Here is a 22205-nt window from a genome sequence, read left to right as displayed (position 1 = left end):
CAGAGCGAGCTGCAGACAATGCTTAGCTAGGGGGAAATCAGATGTTCAACATTTTGATGCCGTATTTATAATTATTTAAAATATATGCAACGAATTTTCCACCAACAGGTTTCTGTGCCAATGCACCACACAACCAATAAACAAAGCATACTGACTTCGGGCACTTCAATAGCATGGTTTGCATTTTCACCACAATAAATAGACTATGTCAATCTCGACAAACAGAAATACATTACTCCCTACCATGTATAATAATATGCCATTTAGCAGACGCTTTTATCCACAGCAACTTACAGTCATGCGTGCATACATTTTTGTGTATGGGTGGTCCCAGGGATCGAACCCACTACCTTGGCGTTACAAGCGCCGTGCTCTACCAGCTGAGCTACAGAGGACCACTAGGCTTACCTAGTATCGAAGGCTTGACTTGACAATCTCTAAATGTCATTAAACTTTTTGGTGTTTTGTAACAGAAGTCTCTTTCTATTCATAAAATGGCCGCTGCACAGTTTGGATTGATTGATTGTATTTGTCAGTAAAAAAACAAACATATATACAGTGGGGAAAAAAAGTATTTAGTCAGCCACCAATTGTGCAAGTTCTCCCACTTAAAAAGATGAGAGCCTGTAATTTTCATCATAGGTACAAGTGACCATCTTCTTGGATGGTCACTTCTAATGTAACTCTATGGCAGCACCCAAGGGGCTTGAATTATCGAGCTCTCCCCGTAGATTTTGCGGTGACGTAGTGTCCCCATGAGTGATAGAACACTGAGCCAATCACGGCGCAACTAGAGAACATTACCAACCCCTACGCTCTGTATTTTCCGCTGGCTGTCCCACCACCACAGAAAGCACTAAGCTAGGCTGAAACACCTGCATTTTGGAGCTACCTTACACAAGAAAGCAAAAAATAGACCATGTTTGCATGCAACTTTATTAACTCAATGATTATTAATTTTTTTACATTGTTTGCAAACTAATAAGTGACACGTATTAATGGCAAAATAACATGCAAAACAGGCTAAACAAATAAATAAATAAATATATATATATATATATATATATATATTTTTTTTTAGCTAAACAGGTGGGGCTCAAAACAGCTGGGGCTGTGTTTTCTTAATTTTCCTTAAATTTGCAAGAGGCTGAATGTATCTCACCGGAGAAAGCATCCGAGTGAGCGAAACAGCGCCCGTCTCTGTATGTGTAGGCCATCTATCTGATGCGGTCTGGTCATAAAGAGTATGACATTGTTGCCGCTAGTAGTATTGAATGCAAGGGAAGCCAGCAAGCACTTGGCCTCCCTTGATAAAAAAAAGTATGAACTAATAGACAATCAGCGTTGAGCTAAACTGAGTGAGCTCAACTGTGAATGGTCCTGGCGCACCAAAAAGAAAGTGTCAAGGGAAGCCAGTTTGGATTTGGCTTCACACTTATCACAGAGAAATACGTCATCGATAAAAACAACTTGAATTGTTGCATCTCGTTGTGTTGTTGTCCTCCGGTGGCTAGCTAGCTTGCTAAAATCGGCCCTTTCCTAAATAAGCCATGGATGGAGATAGGGATTTGGACATGTGGTTTAACTTCATTCTCCGTACTGGCCAATGATTATAACGGCGATTCTGATCCAAGCATAAAATACATTGTGCCCCTGGACTGAGAGGATGGAAGTTCAATATGTAGCTAGCTAACGTTGTCAATGAAAGGACGTTAGACCTAGCGAGCAAACATTTTAGCCAGGTAGCCTAGGACAACAAAAAATAAAAGTGTGTACTGTATGACAGAGTCATAGACCGTTTCATCAACATGAAAGAGAGGAGGATGGCATTGGCGTTTACAAGTAGGGTGAATCAACATGTTTTTTCTAATTGCACACACACACACACACACACACACACACACACACACACACACACACACAAACAAACAAATCAGAACCATGGACAGCCACATCATATTTAGCTTACGTTGATTGGACTAAATTGTTTTTGGTATCTTTTAGTTGTCACTGTATTAGACTGAGCATAGGTGATTTGATGATGTTGAAGTTGAAATGGTGGTGGAATAGTGGGGGCAGCTCCTGTTTTCTTTGCGACTTAACTCTCTGTGGTTCTAAATCAATAGTTGTTTAGTAGTCCGAAAATGTCGGAAAAATTAACTTTCTTGACCATGCTGCAGGTCATGTAACTGTTTGTTACATGCAATATGCTTTGAGGACTTCACCGGACAGAGGTTGTCTACGGTTTTGTGATGAAACTAAGGTGCGGTTGAATTTATTCTACCACTGTCTCTTCTTATTGTCTCGGCCTTAGGCATATATCACGGTCGCTAGGCATATGAACTAACAGATTAAGAGCAACCAACGCAATTATCACAACACATAGGTTGTAATATGGCTTTTTTTCTGGCTTGAATTCCCCAGTGATTTTACCCACGCACCGCTACTGCAAACGTTTCTAAACTTTATTAGGGTAATATCAAAAGTAAGTCAAGCCATTGTTTATAGGGAATATACGAGCAGAAGAGTGAATGTAAACCAGGGAAAAAACGCAATTCCCTCCCATGTGCCCAATAAAAAAAACACCCAACCCTCCCCAAAGCCCCCCCAAAAGTTTGACACCCTCCCCTATTTTGGACCACCCCTCCCCCAGTAACTTTTTATCTGTCCCTTAGCTATTCCGAGCTTTTTCCATGTATTCTTCTGCTTAATGTTGCTTTTTATCCTTTAAGGTGAATCGCTTTGAAATATATTTTCCAAACTACAATATAAGCTTATTTTTTTATTGTTTGCTTTAATATAAACATATCTCTGGCATATCAGTTCATATCGTGTCCATATTGTCCATGGAACAACACACAACCAATTTTTACAGACTTTTACAGTCATTCAAACTTCTAAAAAATATCTATACAAGAGATGTTTAATTCAAACAAGAGTATCCCTGTTTGGCTGGTCTTTGTCAGGGAAAGGGAAAAGTATTGGGTGAGGGAAGAATATCTTGCTGCCTGGGAGGCTGTGTCATCTGTAGTAGTGTACATAGGAGCGCTCCAGGATGAAGTAGCGTCGCGGCGAGGCCTTCAAACAGTGCTGGTCCACGGGGAATGGAAAGGGGAACAGGCTGACCCTCGGCAGGGGCAGGGTGAGGAACGGGGTGAAGCCCATGAGGACAGGGCGGTTTGGGAGAGGGGGCAAGATCACACCTATTTTGAAAGAAAAGAGACCAAGATGAGATGATATACAGTGCATTCGGAAAGTATTCCGACCCTTTGACCTTTTCCACATTTTGTTACGTTACAGCCTTATTCTAAAATGGATTAAATAAATAAAAATCCACATCAATGTACACACACAATACCCCATAATGACAAAGCGAAAACAGGTTTTTCGAAATGTTGCTCATTTGTTAAAAATAAAAAACAGAAATACCTTATTTACATAAGTATTCAGACCCTTTGTTATGAGACTCGAAATTGAGCTCAGGTGCATCCTGTTTCCATTGATCATCCTTGAGATGTTTCAACAACTTGATTGGAGTCCACCTGTGGTAAATTCAATTGATTGGACATGATTTGGAAAGGCACACACCTGTCTATATAAGGTCCCACAGTTGACAGTGCATGTCAGAGCAAAAACCAAAGTCGAAGGAATTGTCTGTAGAGCTCCGAGACAGGATTGTGTCAAGGCACAGATCTGGGGAAGGGTACCAAAAAATTTCTGCAGCATTGAAGGTCTGCAAGAACACAGTGGCCTCCATCATTCTTAAACTGAAGAAGTTTGGAACCACCAAGACTCTTCCTAGAGCTGACCGCCTGGCCAAACTGAGCAATTGGGGGAGAAGGGTCTTGGTCAGGGAGGTGACCAAGAACCAGATGGTCACTCTGACAGAGCTCCAGAGTTCCTCTGTGGAGATGGGAGAACCTCCCAGAAGGACAACCATCTCTGCAGCACTCCACCAATCAGGCCTTTATGGTAGAGTGGCCAGACAGAAGCCACTCCTTAGTAAAAGGCAAATGACAGCCCACTTTGAGTTTGCCAAAAGGCACCTAAAGACTCTCAGACCATGAGAAACAAGATTCTCTGGTCTGATGAAATCAAGATTGAACTCTTTGGCCTGAATGCCAAGCGTCACGTCTGGAGGAAACCTGCCACCATCCTTACGGTGAAGCATGGTGGTGGCAGCATCATGCTGTGGGGATGTTTTTCAGCGGCAGGGACTGTGAGACTAGTCAGGATCGAGGGAAAGATGAAAACCTGCTCCAGAGCGCTCAGGACCTCAGACTGGGGCGAAGGTTCACCTTCCAACAGGACAACAACCCTAAGCACACAGCCAAGACAACGCAGGAGAGGCTTCGGAACAAGTCTCTAAATGTCCTTGAGTGGCCCAGCCAGAGCCCGGACTTAAACCAGATCAAACATCTCTGGAGAGACCTGGAAATAGCTGTGCAGCGACGATTCCCATCCAACCTGACAGAGCTTGAGAGGATCTGCAGAGAAGAATGGGAGAAACTCCCCAAATACAGGTGTGCCAAGCTTGTAGCGTCATACCCAAGACGACTCGAGGCTGTAATCGCTGCCAAAGGTGCTTCAACAAAGTACTGAGTAAAGGGTCTGAATACTTATGTAAATGTGATATTTCAGTTTAGAATTTTTATACATTTGTAAAAATGTATAAAAACCTACTTTTGCTTTGTCATTATGGGGTATTGTGTGTAGGTTGATGAGGAAAAATAAATACATTTAATCAATTTTAGAACAAGGCTGTAATGTAACATCATGTGGAAAAAGTCAAGGGGTCTGAATACTTTCCGAATGCACAAGCTCTATGCTGAAATGGTTGTTAAGAGCTATTGATTGAATGGATATTCTGTTTACCATACTACAGTGAAGGCTAAACCTTACCTGGAGGCTTGCGTATCCTGGACATGCTGTAGGTCTCTCCAAGACGCTGGATTGGCTCAGATCTAGATGAGAACGCACACACACAACGAAGCAATGTGTCAGAATATTGCGTTACGAGCAGAAAGGTGAGGTATGTGACATTTGTTTATGTGTGTGGGGGGTACATCTGTCTGGTACCTGAAGGATTCAGGGAGCCGCAATACTGTGTCTTTGCGCCCCTCTGGTGGGACAGTCTGTGCCTTCAAAAACATATCCCTTTTCACAGAACAGAAGTAGTTGAGCACATCCACTGGGGTGAAGAGGTTCTTCTTCCCAGCGTTCTTCAGGAACATAGACCTGTTCTGGCCCTGCAGATCAGAGAGAGGGGAGACCAGCTATCAGTGGTGGCTGGTGGTACTTGAAATCGGACGGGCTCATAGTAATGGCTGTAATGGAATTATGGAATGGTGTCAAACATGGTTTCCATATGTCTGATACCATTCCATTAACTCCATTTCAGCCATTATTATGAGCCATCCTCTCCTCACCAGCCTCCTCTTCCAGATATTGCTTGGCAGACCTACCATGTTAAACAGGCAAGAACCAGTTTGGGAAGCAGTTGCGCCACGCTGCGCTTGCCAGTAATCTCATATGCTCATATTAGTTCTCATATGCTCATATTTAGAGGTGTTAGGGTCAATTAAAAGGACATTGGCAGCCCAGAGCAGTGCATTGCTGATTAATTCCTCCTGCCCCTGATCTTCTCCTTCTACTTATTTTTATTGGCGGTGGTTGAGGTGAGTTTCTAAGTGCTTTGAGCGTCTGGAAAAGCACTATATAAATCTAATAAATTATTACCTTGTATTTTGAGGTCCAGGAGTCCAGCCACTCTGCAGCCATCTCTACCAGGCTCTTCCAGGAATCAGGCTGGTCCTGGACCATGGAGTCCCAGGGATCCATCTCCATGGCCAGCCACGGGTCAGCATCCTCCACGCCCATCACCTGCAGCAGGCACATCACTGTTTTCCTGCCAACAGGAGGACCAGACACACAGAGGTCACCATTCACTGGTTGCCACCCAAATGGCACCCTATTCCCTATATATTGCACTACGTTTGACAAGGGCACTCACTATCACAGCCAGATGAATCAGAGCTCAGCATTCACCATTACAGGGAAGCAGAGTTGAGGACTTACTATGGTGACCTTAATGAAAGTGTGTATAGACAAAGACTGGTGCGGCATAGACTCACTGTAGCCCCAGTTCTTTGTGAGCCAGTAGATTGAGGAGCTCCACAATGATCTCATGGCTTTCGGGACCCAGACACACCAACACGTTGAGTATTTCACTCACCACTCGCTGCTCCTCATCGGACTGAAACACACACATACACACAAACCCAAACACAGTTTAAAATCCAAATTCACAATGGCGAAATAAACCCAGATTCAACATTACAAAGCATACCAAATTCCACAAGAGAGGACATACCATATCTGATGAGGTGTTGTTGCGTAGAGAACCCATAAGCCCCTTTCTGAGCTTGTCTGTGTTACCTAGCTCCCCCTGTCTGCGTAGAGTGAGCAGCGCGCTCAGGATCCTCATCTTTTGTTGGACGCCACAACTCTGCATGTAGTCCAGCATCTGCATGGAGAACTCCTCAGGGCACAGGGACTGCCGGATACGCTTCACAAACACAGGAACACCACCAAAACATTAGTCTCATTGCCCTAGTCCCAAATGGCACCCTATTCTCTATATAGTGCAATACTTTTGACCAGAGCTCAATGGGGGCTCTCATAATCGAAAATAGTGCACTAAATAGGGAATAGGGTGCCATTTGGGATGCAAACTTCCTGTTGAAAGAGAAAATACAGACAACAAAAACCTATAGGAGCAGCTGATAAATTACAGCAGTGGTATTCACCTCCCCAAATAATGACACAACCTTAAAATCGGTACATTTCGATTTTTACATCAACAAATAACCTTCAATTCATTACATTTTCATCTCTTATCAAAATGAAAAGAAACCAATTAATACATTTACTCAATAAAATTGTATTTTCATTATCTTTCTCAAAAACGTTTGTATATTGTCCCAGTTCCACAGCGCGACCCTGACTTTGAATACCACTGAATTACAGGGTTTCTAAGGAATCTTCCCCAGTAGAATAATGAGTTAGAACTAAGGGTAATTTTTGGGATGAAAAATGGTGTGCTTGCTTCAGTTATAAGACTCACCCTTTGGTCTGGGTAGATATCCTTGAACCAGTCCTCCTCCACAAACTGTTTAAGGAATCCTGGGATCTCGGGGGTGGGTGTGCGGGGAGGTGTTGGGGTTCTAGGGGGAGGTGGGATCGGCGGTTTGGGTATCTTAGTGGGAGGGACAGCCTTTGGAGGCTAGAAGGGGAACACATAACATTCATCAGACCTGGGCCTGTATGCACAAAGCCTCTCAGAGTAGGAGTGCTGATCTAGGATCAGTTTTGTCTTTTAGATCATAATAAATAACATTATAAGGAAAGATCCTAGATCAGCACTCCTACTCTGAGACTCTTTGTGGATACGGGCAACGAACACAAGACAGCTACCCTTCATACAGCCCCCATACCAGAGGCGGCTGGTGAAGGGAGGACAGGCTCATAATGATGGCTGGAATGGAATCGAATGAATGGAAAGTATCAAACACACAGTTTTCATGTGTTTGGTACCATCCCATATTCCATTCCAGCCATTATGTCACGCCCTGGCTCTGGGGACTCTTTTATGTTGAGCCAGGGTGTTAGTTTCTATGTTGTAGTTTTCTAGGTTTCTGTTCTAGATCGTTGTATTTCCATGTTGGCCAGGGTGGTTCCCAATCAGAGGCAGCTGATTCTCGTTGTCTCTGATTGGGAACCATACTTAGGCAGCCTGTTGGCACTTTTGTATTGTGGGATCTTGTTCCGTGTTGGTTTTGTGTCTGTTACCTAGGACTTCACGTATCGTTTTGTTGTTTTGTTCCGTGTGGAAATAAATAAGTATGTTCGCAAATCACGCTGCGCATTGGTCCACTGTGTATGACGATCGTGACACATTACAATGAGCCGTCCTCCGATATTTCCGGGCACCACTGCCATATAACCATACACCACTAGCAACGGTCATCTAAATTGTTTTAAAAAAACAATTCTAATAAGTGCAACAGTTGAATGAAGATACTCTAAACTTTTAGAATTTAAAAAAACCATTACATATTGACTGAATTATAGCACATAAAACATTGTACTTGCACAGACAAATAATGGAGTTCAGGCATTTTGGTGGGAATTCAGGTATTCAATTTATTGTACAAATGTTATTTATTTTCTTATAATGCACTCATGCAGTATATACATTTTCTTTGTATATCTGGTATTGTTTTATTACTTTGTGATCAAATAAAGAAAATTGTATGTGCCTGATTTGCATATATACACTAGGTGTATTTTGCATTCATGAATAAATGTATAGAAAGGGGTGGAACAGGGCTGCCACCACCAAAAACTTGCTCTGTCTAGGCCTACCTGTGCTCACCTGCACTTTCTAGACTTCCTCATTAATACTGTTGTCATGTTCTCTTGCATAATTCAACAAGTGTGTCAAGAGAAGGATACCCACACAATTTAAAAAACTTGCTCTCCTTTTCAAAACGCTTGGCTCTAGTTGACATCTATCTAAACATACTTTACATTGTTGTGAGATCAGACATAGTATCACCATAATCAGTGGTCATTTTTGGAAGTTGCTTTCATTTCAGCGCATCATATTTGTAAACATTTCAACTGTACGAAATCATTACTTCTTCAATTGCACAAAAAATGAACACTCACCAAAATAAAGTTATCCTTCTTCTCTTTCTTGTGATGTAAGTGTCGAGACAGTGCACTAAATCCCTAACGAAGCGTTAGAGTTCTTATAGATGCCACGGAAAGCCAATGTATTCCATTGATCCCATTTCAGCCATTACGGGAGTGTGTTTGACAGGTCATTACAAACGTTTCCGCGGTCGCTACGTAAACGGGAAAAAACAAATGCCGCAGGCAAGAGTGGGAAAGAGTCGCAAGAGTAAAATTAAAGCCATCAATCCAGCGGGATTTCAGCGATAAGTGGATTCTGCACCCTTCAAACACAGGAAATGGATGGCTGAAAAGAAGAGATCCAAAGGTGGGAGGGGCATGTGCGTTGCTAATAAACCACTCACCCTCATTACGTAGGCTGGCTTCTCTGGAGGTGGGGGGCTCTCCTCTTTCGGAGGGGTCTTCACCAGCTGTATGGGGGAACCTATGTCCAGTTCGTAATCGCTCTCATACACCAGCAACTGAACCTCTTCAGTATCACTCTGTGAAGAAAACCAAACCAACAACCTGTTTGAGATTCTCTCAATCTTATCACATAACATACACAGATTCTCCTCTTCTGGGGCCATATGTATCAAGCATCTCAGAGTAGGAGTGCTGATCTAGGATCAGCTCCACATGTCCATGTAATCTTATACATTGTGATCTAGAAGGCAAAACCGATGCTGAATCTGGTCTCTGTAAACATCCTCTCACCTTCTCCTCATAGTCCAGCTCGTCCCTCAGTTTGAATGGTTGCTTGGGGATTGTGTTTTCCACCACAACATCTGGCCACAGTTGGCCCACTAGCACTGAGTTAGGGATGAAGCCCACCGGATTGCTCTGCGCTGGGGCTGGCTCTAGCTCCTCATCCTGCAAGGGGACAGACAGAGGACTAAGGGAAGTGTGGTTACTTTGTCTCAATCTATCTATTACTTAGCTTCAGGAAGTAGAGGACAACAGACATATATGCTAAACTGAACCAGTGGCCCTCACCTGCTCTGGCTTGGTTATGGGTGGCAGGGGCTTGGCCAAGTTGGGGTTTGGGAAGAAGCCCTTCCTGGAGGTGGGTGGGGTGAATGGTCGACGGTCAGGTAGTTTTGGAGGAAACAGAACTGCATGAAGATCAAATATGTCCTCATCCCCGATCTGAGATATAATCAGAACAAACGGTTCATTAGTCTGCATATCCACAATGCATTCCCACTCTCAAGTAAAGACATTTGTCCTTTCACATAAAACATTACATTATAGGTGAGGCTATGGGTTCTTCTCTCTACATCCAAAAAAATGGGCACATACAGCTTTTATCATCACTCTGACTCCACTTGGCAGAGAACATTCCTACCCCAATCATCTTGTAGCTAATTGTTCTCAGTTTAAGGAACCTTAATGTTGAGGGGCTGGCTGTAGATGATCCTCATATAGTGGTCGAAGGCCTCCTTCCTGGTTTTCAGCATGGTGGGAGGTTTCCTCTTCCTTCTCTCTGTGGTGCCTTCCTGGAGGGAGGCCAGGTCTCTGTTCCGAGCCAGCAGCGCCTCATACTCCTGATGGACAGGAACAGGGAGGGGAAACTGTCATTACACCACTGGCACATTAGGTATGGGAACACACAAATATATCAAACAAACGGATCAAATCAAAAAAATTATAGTGGAGAGTGGGGTACGTTGAGCCAAAGGGTTAGTTGAGCCACACCTTGTTTCTAGGAAACCATGCACAAAATTAATGTGACCAAATATTTAGGAAGGGGTCATCATTTCATGGAGTCTGTGAAGAAAGAAACTACATGGAAAAAGTGGTAAGCAAGTTACGTCCCAAAAACGTTTTCACAAAGTCAAATGCATTTATTGTGATATAGGTTTCATGACGCTTGTATCTAAACCAAAGTAGATAGTTTTAAGATTGTTTTATACATCAGTTGGGGTCTCTATAAGCTACAATATGAGGTCCTAAACCTAGCATGAAAGTGCATCCTTGTAGCTGTATGGGCTAATATACAGTGCATTCTGAAAGTTTTCCACATTTTGTTACGTTACAGCCTTATTCAAAAATGAATAAAAAAATGTTTTACCTCATCAATCTACACACAATACCCCATAATGACAAAGCGAAAACAGGTTTTTAGAAATGTTTGCTAATTTATAGAAAATAAAAAACAGAAATACCTTTTTTACATAAGTATACAGACCATTTGCTATGCGACTCGAAATTGAGCTCAGATGCATCCTGTTTCCATTGATCATCCTTGAGATGTTTCTACAACTTGATTGGAGTCCACCTGTGGTCAATTCAATTGATTGGACATTATTTGGAAAGGCACACACCTGTCTATATAAGGTCCCACAGTTGACAGTGCATGTCAAAGCAAAAACCAAGCCATGCGGTCGAAGGAATTGTCCGTAGTGCTCTGAGACAGGATTGTGTCAGGCACAGATCTAAGGACGGGTACCAAAACATTTCTGCAGCATTGAAGGTCCCCAAGAACACAGTGGCCTCCATCATTCTTAAATGGAAGAAGTTTGGAACCACCAAGACTCTTCCTAGAGCTGGCCGCCAGGCCAAACTGAGCATTCGGGGGAGAAGGGCCTTGGTCAGGGTGGTGACCAAGAACCCGATGGTCACTCTGACAGAGCTCCAGAGTTCCTCTGTGGAGATGGGAGAACCTCCCAGAAGGACAACCATCTCTGCAGCACTCCACCAATCAGGCCTTTATGGTAGAGTGGCCAGACCGATGCCACTCCTCAGTAAAAAGCACATGACAGCCCGCTTGGAGTTTGCCAAAAGGCACCTTAAAGGCTCTCAGACCATGAGAAACAATATTCTCTGGTCTGATGAAACCAATATTGAACTCTTTGGCCTGAATGCCAAGCGTCACGTCTGGAGGAAACCTGCCACCATCCCTACGGTGAAGCATGGTGGTGGCAGCATCATGCTGTGGGGATGTTTTTCAGCGGAAGGGACTGGGAGACTAGTCAGGATCGAGGGAAAGACGAACGGAGCTAAGTACAGAGAGATCCTTGATGAAAACCTGCTCCAGAGCGCTCAGGACCTCAGACTGGGGCGAAGGTTCACCTTCCAACAGGACAATGACCCTAAGCACACAGCCAAGACAATGCAGGAGTGGCTTCGGGACAAGTCTCTGAATGTCCTTGAGTGGCCCAGCCAGAGCCCGGACTTGAACCCGATCGAACATCTCTGGAGAGACCTAAAAATAGCTGTGCAGCGACGCTCCCCATCCAACCTGACAGAGCTTGAGAGGATCTGCAGAGAAGAATAGGAGAAACTCCCCAAATACAGGTGTGCCAAGCTTGTAGCGTCTTACCCAATAATAATTGAGGCTGTAATCGCTGCCAAAGGTGCTTCAACAAAGTACTGAGTAAGGGTCTGAATATTTCAGTTTTTTTATACATTTGCAAAAAATTCTAAAAACCAATTTTTGCTTTGTCTTTATGGGGTTATTGTGTGTAGATTGATGAGGGGAAAAAACTATTTAATACATTTTTGAATAAGGCTGTAACGTAACAAAATGTGAAAAAGTCAAGGGGTCTGAATACTTTCCGAATGCACTGTAGTCAAAATGTTTTATGCATAATAGGCCGATTCCGACCCAATTTAAGCGCACGTAAATGGAACGTAATTCCCTTTCTATATTTATATTTTTTATTCTGACCTTTAACTTAAGCATGAGAATAGCATGCTATTCACCCGCTATTCGTTGGGGGTGAAAATCAAAGAAATGAAGGTGTGGCGGAGGTGTGTCTACAGATACACCGTATTCTGACCTTGACTTAATTCCCTCATAATTCCACCACCTTTACGGGCGATTAAATTATGAATAAGGTGTACTAACCTGTCGGTTCCAAGTGGGACAACATCTACTTATTTTTTTCCCGATAGAAATAATACCATTCTCCATGCACTGTTATTTATAAATTGATAAGAGCTATTGATAAGAGCTAGGTAAATGAGTAAGCCATTTGGATAAGGGGATTATAAATATAAATTACAATTGTTTTAGATCTATTTTACCTTATGATCTCTGGAGACAAATGTGAAACCAGTCATATGGCAGCAAACTGAATCATATCAACATATCTCCTTTACCACAGTGAGGTTTCTGAAATGCTGGCCTTATAACTTCGGATGAAATTTGGAGACGCAAGCTATAGGCTTCTGTAGCCATGTGAAAATGACAATACTGCGCTAAACCTACAGAGTTGATTTATGATTTCTAGAATGTTTTAATTATATGCCCAGACTTTTCACTGTATTTTTTTTTAACAATTTGTATCGTGTTAAATATTAGCCACTATCGGTAGCCACCGTCAGTTATACTCACATACATTTATAACTGTCACTGACTTTAGTGTCAGTTTCCTTACATTTGGCATCATTCCATTACATCGTTAGTTTACCTTTCTTTCCGCTCTCACGTTCGTGTGGTTGTTCCTGAGGATCACTAGCAATAGTGGATCATATTAGCCTAACGCATTATAAGTTGTGCAATAATTTGGGACATGTAGCCTATTTCAATCATTATGGAAGGCAGACCATACGTACTGTAGGTAGCAGTTTAAACCTGGAGTTGGCGCACGGTTCACGACGATTGGACCATTGTCATCACAGTTCCATGATTAGTGAGGATTATTAGGGTCGATTTATAGGACTACTTTTCAACCCCTATTGTACACTTTTCTCACCTTCGAATATTTCATGGATTGAACAATTTAATATGGCAACTTTCAAGATTCATCAATATATTTTGTGGGTAAAGGCTCTCCAAACCTGTTTTTTTATTATTCATAAATACTTTCCTAACTCTAAATAATATTCAAGATAAGAGTGGAGGCTGTTATAGCAGCAAAGGGGGACCAACTCTATATTAATGCCCATGATTTTGGAATGAGATGTTCGATGAGCAGGTGTCCACATACTTTTGCGCATGTAGTGTATCTTTGTTAGAAAGAATACTTTATTTCCCTTGATGTAGTGATGCTGAATATGAGTCTCCCGAGTGGCGCAGCGGTCTAAGGCACTGCATCGCAGTGCTAGAGGCGTCACTACAGACCCGTGTTTGATCCCGGGCTGTATCACAACCGGCCGTGATCGGGAGTTCCATAGGGCGGCGTACAATTGGCCCAGAGTCGTCTGTGTTTGGCCGGGGGGGCTTTACTTGGCTCATCAGGCTGTGGCGGGCCGGGCGCCTGCAGGCTGACCTTGGTCGTCAGGTGAATGGTGTTTCCTCTGACACATTACTGCGGCTGGCTTCCGGGTTAAGCGGGCGGTTGTTAAGAAGCGCGGTTTGGTGGGTCATGCTTCGGAGGACGCATGACTCGACCTTCGCCTCCAGAACCCGTTGGGGAGTTGCAGCGATGAGACAAGATCGAAAAAGGGTGTGAAAATTACTGGTAATCTGTGGATCTCCCAGTAAATGTGTAAAGAGAGACCGTTTTTATTTACATTTATATAATATTCATGTTACATTAACCGTAACCTATACATTATAGAGTGTGTGACATGCTTTTGCCTACCATCAGGACTGTGGTCTCCCCCATACCAGAGAATAAAAGTGATGCTGAATGTAAAAAATGGCTCAACTTACCCCACTCTCCTCTACACTCATTTCCATGCAAAGCGCTCTCTCTCTCTTTCATATTCTGGGTAAACTCACTGGATCTTTGGTCATGTCCTGCTTTCCGTTGGGTTGTTTCTCTGGTATGGGGGAGACCACAGTCCTGAAGGTAGGCAAAAGCATGTCACACACTCTATAATGTATAGGTTACGGTTAATGTAACATGAATATTATATAAATGTAAATAAAAACTGTAAATCTATAGACAACACATTTTGGCCCAAAATGTCACTTTCGCCCTGTGCACACACAAGCTACTCGGCATGATATCCTACCATTGCTCAAAAGGTCTCTCTTTACACATTTACTGGGAGATCTACAGATTCCCAGTAAATCTGTAGATTTACCAGCGCGAACGGAATCTATAGATTTACTGTTTATACACATTTACTGTAACAAACATATAGTTATAACTTGTCTATGATGTTCATTATGTCACATTATGTAGAGACGGAGGGTAGCTTACTTGGTCTTGCTTGTCCTTGTTGGGGTGTGAGATATGGGCAAGTCAGGGATAGGATCTGACATCTCAGTACAAAGGAGCTTTGGATGTATACAGAGCATAAGCACAGCAAGGTATCATTACACAGTAAGCACACTTAATCAAAAACATTTAGCTAAACCTAACTACATTTTCTCTCTGAAAATGCCTAAACACGTATTCACCCTCCAAGACCCATACATAAGCCATTTAGCAGACGCTTTTATCAAACGCGACTTACAGTAGTGCGTGCATCGATTTTCATACGGGTGGCCCCTGCGGAAATCGAACCCATGACCCTGGCATTGCAAGCACCATGCTCTACCAACTGAGCCACACTAGGACCACCACAAAACACCAGTCTGTCCTCACCACCTCTCCCCAGTACTTCACCACCTCTTTCCCCCCCAGTCAGTATACCCGTAGCTGGAAGTCATGTGGCAGCAGGTGGGCGCAGCGAATCCTATACAGGTCCCCTCTGATGCCTAGCAGCAGATCTCCCCTCTCCCCACTGTAGGCCAGACACTCAGGCTCCGCACTCAGCTGGAGGGTTCTTAGAGGGACAAAGACTGCAGAAATTACTAACACACACACACCCCTTACAGAAAAACCACATGAAAATCACATGTGAAATCACGTGAAAATGTGTTTTTGGAACTCTTCACATGTTATCACATTAACTTCACATAAGATGTGATCACACGTGTTCACATGTGAAATTCATGTGTTTTTTTCCATAAGGGACACACACAAACACATTGACTGACCTGAGGAGGCGGTTCTCTTCATCCCAGATGCGAACGGTTCCATCCTGACTGCTGGAGGCAAACACTCGGAGCTGACGGCACACACAGAGCCCTGCACTCTCTCACACACACACACACACACACACACACACACACACACACACACACACACACACACACACACACACACACACACACACACACACACACACACACACACCAACACCAACACACAAAGACAATGAAAAAAACCTTGTCCGAGGATCACCTATATACAGTACCAGTCAAAAGTTTGGACACACCTACTCATTCCAGGGTTTTTCTTTATTTTTACTATTTTCTACATTGTAGAATAATAGTGAAGACATCAAAACTATGAAATAACACATATGGAATCATGTAGTAACCAAAAAAGTTTTAAACAAATCAAAATATATTTTATATTTGAGATTCTTCGAAGTAGCCACCCTTTGCCTTGATGACAGCTTTGCACACTCTTGGCATTCTCTCAACCAGCTTCATGAGGTAGTCACCTGGAATGCATTTCAATTAACAGGTGTGCCTTCTTAAAAGTTAATTTGTGGAATTTATTTTCTTCTTAATGCCTTTGAGCCAATCAGTTGTGTTGTGACAAGGTAGGGGTGGTATACAGAAGATAGCCCTATTTGGTAAAAGACCAAGTCCATATTATGTCAAGAACAGCTCAAATAAGCAAAGAGAAACGACAGTCCATCATTACTTTAAGACCTGAAGGTCAGTCAATCCGGAAAATGTCAAGAACTTTGAACGTTTCTTCAAGTGCAGTCGGAAAAACCATCAAGCGATATGATGAAACTGGCTCTCATGAGGACCGCCACAGGAAAGGAAGACCCATAGTTACCTCTGCTGCAGAGGATAAGTTCATTAGAGTTACCAGCCTCAGAAATTGCAGCCCAAATAAATGCTTCACAGAGTTCAAGTAACAGACACATCTCAACATCAACTGTTCAGAGGAGACTGCGTGAATCAGGCCTTCATGGTCGAATTGCTGCAAAGAAACCACTACTAAAGGACACCAATAATAAGAAGAGATTGCTTGGGCCAAGAAACACCAGCAATGAACATTAGACAGGTAGGAAATATGTCCTTTGGTCTGATGAGTCCAAATTTGAGATTTTTGGTTCCAACTGCCGTGTCTTTGTGAGACGCAGAGTAGGTGAACGGATGATCTCTGCATGTGTGGTTCCCACCGTGAAGCATGGAGGAGGAGGTGTGATGATGCTTTGCTGGTGACACTGTCTGTGATTTATTTAGAGTTCAAGGCACACTTAACCAGCATGGCTACCACAGCATTCTGCAGTGATACGCCATCCCATCTGACTTGCGCTTAGCGGGACTATTATTTGATTTTCAACAGGACAATGACCCAACACACCTCCAGGCTGTGTAAGGGCTATTTGACCAAGAAGGAGAGTGATGGAATGCTGCATCAGATGACCTGGCCTCCACAATCACCCGACCTCAACCCAATTGAGATGGTTTGGGATGAGTTGGATCACAGAGTGAAGGAAAAGCAGCCAACAAGCGCTCAGCATATGTGGGAACTCCTTCAAGACTGTTGGAAAAGCATTCCAGGTGAAGCTGGTTGAGAGAATGCCAAGAGTGTGCAAAGCTGTCATTAAGGCAAAGGGTGGCTACTTTGAAGAATCTAAAATCTAAAATATATTTTGATTTAACACTTTTTTGGTTACTACATGATTCCATATGTGTTATTTCATTGTTTTGATGTCTTCACTTTTATTCTACTATGTAGAAAATAGTAAAAATTAAGAAAAACCCTTGAATAAGTACATGTCCAAACTTTTGACTGGTACTGAACAAAAATATAAACGTAAATGTAAAGTGTTGGTGCCATGTTTCATGAGCTGAAATAAAAGATCCCAGAAATGTTCCATATGCACAAAAAGCTTATTTCTCTCAAATTCTGTGCACAAATTTATTTACATCCCTGTTAGTGAGCATTTCTCCCTTACCAAAATAATCAATCCATCTGACAGGTGTGGTATATCAAGAAGCTTATTAAACGGCATGATCATTACAGAGGAGCACCTTGTGCTGGGGACAATAAAAGGCCACTCTAAAATGTGCAGTTTTGCACACAACACAATGCCACAGATATCTCAAGTTTTGAGGGAGAGTGCAATTGGCATGCTGACTGCAGGAATGTCCACCAGAGCTGTTGCCAGAGAATTGAATGTTTATTTCTCTATCACAACGTCGTTTAAGAAAATTCGACAGTACGTCCAACCGGCCTCACAACCGCAGACCACGTGTAACCACGCCAGCCCAGGACCTCCACATCCGGCTTCTTCACCTGCGGGATCGTCTGAGACCAGCCACCCGGACAGCTGATGAAACTGAGGAGTATTTCTGTCTGTAATAAAGCCCTTTTGTGGGGAAAAACTTGTTCTGACTGTCTGGGCCTGGCTCCCCAGTGGGTGGGCCTGGCCCCAAAGTGGGTGGGCCTATGCCATCCCAAGCCCACCATGGCTGCGCCCCTGCCAATTCATGTGAAATCCATAGATTAGGGCCTAATGAATTTATTTCAATTGACTGATTTCCTTATATGAACTGTAACTCAGTAAAATAGTTGAAATTGTTGCATGTTGCGTTTATATTTTGGTTCAGTATAGTTTGAGCTACATTAACTTGTTGAGCGTCTCAGGGGCCATATGTATTAATTGTGTCAGAGTAGGAGTGCTGATTTAGGATCAGTTTAGCCTTTTAGATTACAATGAATAAGATTACATGGACAAGGTGGACCTGATCCTAGATCAGCACTCCTACTCTGAGACGTTTCATACATACGGTCCCATATGTATAGTATCTAAAACACAGTGTATTCTGTCTCACCCGTAATACAGTCCAGATGGTCCTCACTGGGCGGATGGTCAGTGCGACTCTGGTTGAGCAGGCTGAAGTGCACCAGGCTATAGGTGGCGCTATCGGGATCCTGGAAGGCTAGGGCCAGAAGAGGCCCCAGCAGGGCCAAGTAGAGCGGAGGATGCCCACAGAAAAGGTTTAAGTGCAGGCTGAGACACTCCTGGGCATAGGGAAACACCCTCCAGACCAGCACTGCCTTGTCCTCGCCTGATGAAAGGGAGAGAAAGGGATGATGATCACCATCATCATTTGACATTTTAGTCATTTAGCAGACGCTCTTATCCAGAGCGACTTACAGTTAGTGAGTGCATACATTTTCATACTGGCCCCCCGTGTCATCATCATCCTTATCATTATCATCACCTCCACCACTACCATCATCATCATCACCATCATCCCCACCATCACCATCATCATCATCATTATTACCATTATCATCACCACCAACATCATCATCTCATAGAGCCAATAGAGTGCTGCATACCGGCTGTGAGTAGGTAGCTGTTCTCAGGGTCTGCCTGCATGGAGGTGATTTTCTGGCCGTTGTGTGCGGGGGTCCTGTACTGCACCTTTCCTGTATCCAGTATCAGCACACTCACACAGCCACCATTGTGCCCCAGCATTACCAGGAACCTGTCCCAGGGGTAGTCATAGGGAGTCATACCATATCACTACTTTGGATGGTTGGCACACTGTTTTGAGCTCCGGGGTGAAGTTTCCCCTAGGTTCAGATCTAGGATCAGTTTCCCCTCCCCTAATCTCGGTTAACCCAGAACTCAAATCTTGCGAGATTACCCCTCTCCCAATCCTAACCTCGAAAAATGCAAAATTGAACAGCGTCTAGGGGAAACTTCACCCAACATCCTGTCTTAATGTAGTAACAGACTATAACAGATTTAACAGATTCAAACATCGAGTGCTTGGTTGGGTAATTATAGAGGGATTCATGATCAAATATAAAGGGACTGTCAATAATATCAAGACAAGTCTAAATTAGGAACACAGGAGGGATCTTACCGGTTCTTGGCATCATGAAGAGGTTTCTTGTTTGTGGGTCTCTGGCCTCTCTGCTCCTGCAGGTTCTTCCACTCGTCTAGTGCTCTCTGTCTGTCTGCTATGTTGCTGTAGAGCACCATGCAGGAGGCTGGGCCTGGCCTTGCGATACACTGATCCCCCTCCCCATCCGTCTGCTCCTCCCTCTGCCATGGACCCTGTCCTCGTCCCTTCCACTCATCCACACACGTCGCCGGATTGGTCATCGTGCTGGCCCGGATCAATGTTCCGCCCTCCGTCAGGACCAATAGAATCTCTTTGGGCAAGCAGTAATCGGCGCACCTTACCCTCTGCCCCGCGTCAAAGGAGGTTAGGACCGCCCCTGTCTCGGCGGCCACTAGCGTGACATTACTGTGGCCGCTGACGCAAAGCACCCGGGTGGGGTAGGGCGGAGGACAAGAGAGAACTACTATCTGTCTCACGGGGCCACCCAGGTCCCCTCCCAGCTTGCAGTGCAGGTTATACAGGTTGCTGATGGTCCAGAAGTCCACTCCTTGCTGGGAGAAAGTAAAGAAGCTGCCCCCTTTCATCGGACCCCCCAGGGCCAGAGGGGGCTCCCCTCCCTCGATGGGGACACACTGGACCTGGTCCCCCCCCTCCATGCTCCAGCAACGCAGCGTCCCATCCAGGGAGGCAGAGAGCAGCAAGCCAGACTCCGGACAGCAAGCCAGAGAGGTCACCAAACCTGCACGCACGCACACACACACACATACACACACACGCAAAGTGTGTTGTGACCTTTGTTAAATGCACTTGACTTGACTAGCTGGAATCATAGGGAAGGTTTTTCCCCCAACCAAGTGGTTATCTCACCAGTGTGTCCTACAAACGCCATACAAAGCCCCCAGTCAGGACCCCACACTCTGATGGAAACATCTTTGGACGCAGTGACCACAAAGTCCAGATGAAAGCTGTACACCAGTGCAGTGATATCCCTGAAGATAAGAGACATGTTCACTCTGTCAGCAGATCAGTTGAGGTGACATTTTGCCTAAAACTGCCCACTTTCCAACAATCATGAACACACAGACACACACCCACACATTTACCGTAGGTGGAGGTTCCTTTTGTGCTCCAGAACACGTCCAGCAGTGAGGTCAACGACAACCACAGCTCTCCCGTAAACAACGAAGGCCCTGTGAGGCCTCTCGTGGCCCGGTGGGGCCAACGCCAGCTGGGTAAAAATGCTGTGGCGCCCAAGACCCTCCGTCACTCTCACCCGGCACACCATGTGAGTCAGACACCACACACACACGTTCCCCGCCCCCGCTGTCACCAGCTCCAGGGACTGCTCTGTGACCTGGCAAACCTGCACATCCAGAGGGTCCAGAGCGGCGGCAAGGGGCCGCAGCTCACTGTCCAGCAGCATGAGGCTTGCCCCGGGCCCCCAGCCCACCAGACGCCCAGGGAGCTGAGTGGAGGTTAGGCCCATGTAGGGGACAGAGACAGAGGAGGGTGGGGGGTCACGGAGACACCCGTCTGGGTGGTACATAACGACCCTGCCTTCCCTGTGGAGGCTGATGAACCCTGCCGCCCCCTTGCCGTAGGTCATGTGGCGCACAGGGTCGTTGCAAGGGAAATTACGTAAGTGCTGCAGGCCATGGGTGAGAACAGCGCTCTTGACATCAAAGTTTCTTATCTAGGAGAGAGGGAGAGAGTTAGGGTAAATAGAAACGTCTTTGCTGATGTCGCCTACCAAATATAACGCCTCCAACCAAAGAGAGAGTGGATGCATCCCAAATGGCACCCTATTCCCTATATAGTACACTATATAGGGTATATTGGGAATGGGGTTCCATTTGGGATGTATAGAGACATTTTCTTTACCTTGTCCACATTCTGCTTCATTCCAGTGCTGAGGAACTTCCACATCCTGCGAGCTTTCCCCTTGGTGCTCTCCTCCACCCGCAGCATGCTCTTCCTGTCCAGGTCGGTTTCGTCCGCGGGGGGAAGGGAGGCCATCCCCAGGTTCTTTGGCACTCGCATATGTCTTTAGGCCTAAATCTCAGTTTAAGTGTCAGACGCTTTAGTTCAGTTGAAATATTTTCTGGTGAAGAGGATTTGTTTTATTTCAGTCTCCAGCCGATGTTCTATTTGCCAGATTAGACAGTCGCTTTCAAGGCACTCTATCAAGACAACACCTTTGAAATTATTGCATTTTGTTGATAGATAACTACATTATTTGTAAGTTTTCCATTATCTAAGCAGATGTTCATGTTTAGTACTTTTTCTCTATTATTGCTTTCTAAAGTAGCCTATACCTTGTCTACCTGAACGACTACGATACCGGCACCGACATGAGACATTTTGATCAAAAACATTTTCTAATCCGTCGACAGTGTCAATATTTATGAAACAGATGAAAAACACCACTAACCGTGACCATGGTAGCATCCGTAGTTCTAAACAGTAGTTATTTCTCACAACAAGGACTGTTGTCAGTGTCAAGTTACAACCACATTGTAGCTAAAACTCTTCCCACATTGTTGAAAATCTTTATTGGCGAGCGCATACCGTTCGTTGCTAGGATACTGGTCACTCGCTTGAGTGAAAGTTTCTGTCTGGACGCTTCTCTGATGTTGGAATGATTTCAATAATTAGATTTATTTTAGGCCTACCCAAAGTCATA

The 22205-nt window shown here is 44.3% G+C and overlaps 1 protein-coding gene across 3 annotated transcripts; it reads right to left on the bottom strand.

The window, feature by feature from the left end:
- Positions 1-2793: 2793 nt before the first annotated feature.
- wdr97 (WD repeat domain 97) lies at positions 2794-22062 on the bottom strand. Of its 3 annotated transcripts, none has more exons than XM_041881067.2 (22): positions 21954-22062; positions 21404-21702; positions 20626-21215; positions 20390-20511; positions 19541-20261; positions 19008-19156; positions 18494-18730; positions 15623-15713; positions 15276-15408; positions 14841-14917; positions 14414-14477; positions 10128-10286; positions 9736-9888; positions 9457-9612; positions 9105-9242; positions 7127-7285; positions 6374-6568; positions 6135-6256; positions 5740-5908; positions 5080-5249; positions 4903-4964; positions 2794-3203 (listed from the first exon to the last, which is right to left on the bottom strand). In XM_041881067.2, exons 2-22 carry the CDS (start codon positions 21560-21562, stop codon positions 3022-3024), a joined length of 4008 nt encoding a protein of 1335 aa, XP_041737001.2. In that variant the 5' UTR covers positions 21563-21702; positions 21954-22062; the 3' UTR covers positions 2794-3021. The 3 variants fall into 3 exon arrangements, with proteins under 3 accessions (XP_041737001.2, XP_041737000.2, XP_041737002.2); XM_041881066.2 differs by having other exon boundaries at positions 21404-21623; XM_041881068.2 differs by having other exon boundaries at positions 21404-21574.
- Positions 22063-22205: the final 143 nt, after the last annotated feature.

This window comes from Coregonus clupeaformis, chromosome 7, assembly GCF_020615455.1.
Source record: "Coregonus clupeaformis isolate EN_2021a chromosome 7, ASM2061545v1, whole genome shotgun sequence".
In the NCBI taxonomy this organism is placed as follows: Eukaryota; Metazoa; Chordata; class Actinopteri; order Salmoniformes; family Salmonidae; genus Coregonus; species Coregonus clupeaformis.
This window is presented reverse-complemented; position numbering and strand designations above follow the sequence as displayed.

Excerpts from the sequence above, each read along its gene's own strand:
- wdr97 (XM_041881067.2), bottom strand. The coding sequence starts at position 21,562 with ATGCGAGTGCCAAAGAACCTGGGGATGGCCTCCCTTCCCCCCGCGGAC. Across the intron at positions 15,409-15,622 it reads GAAGAGAACCGCCTCCTCAG|AACCCTCCAGCTGAGTGCGG; the intron begins GTCAGTCAATGT and ends TGTCCCTCTAAG. Across the intron at positions 14,918-15,275 it reads CACATGACTTCCAGCTACGG|CTCCTTTGTACTGAGATGTC; the intron begins GTATACTGACTG and ends ATACATCCAAAG.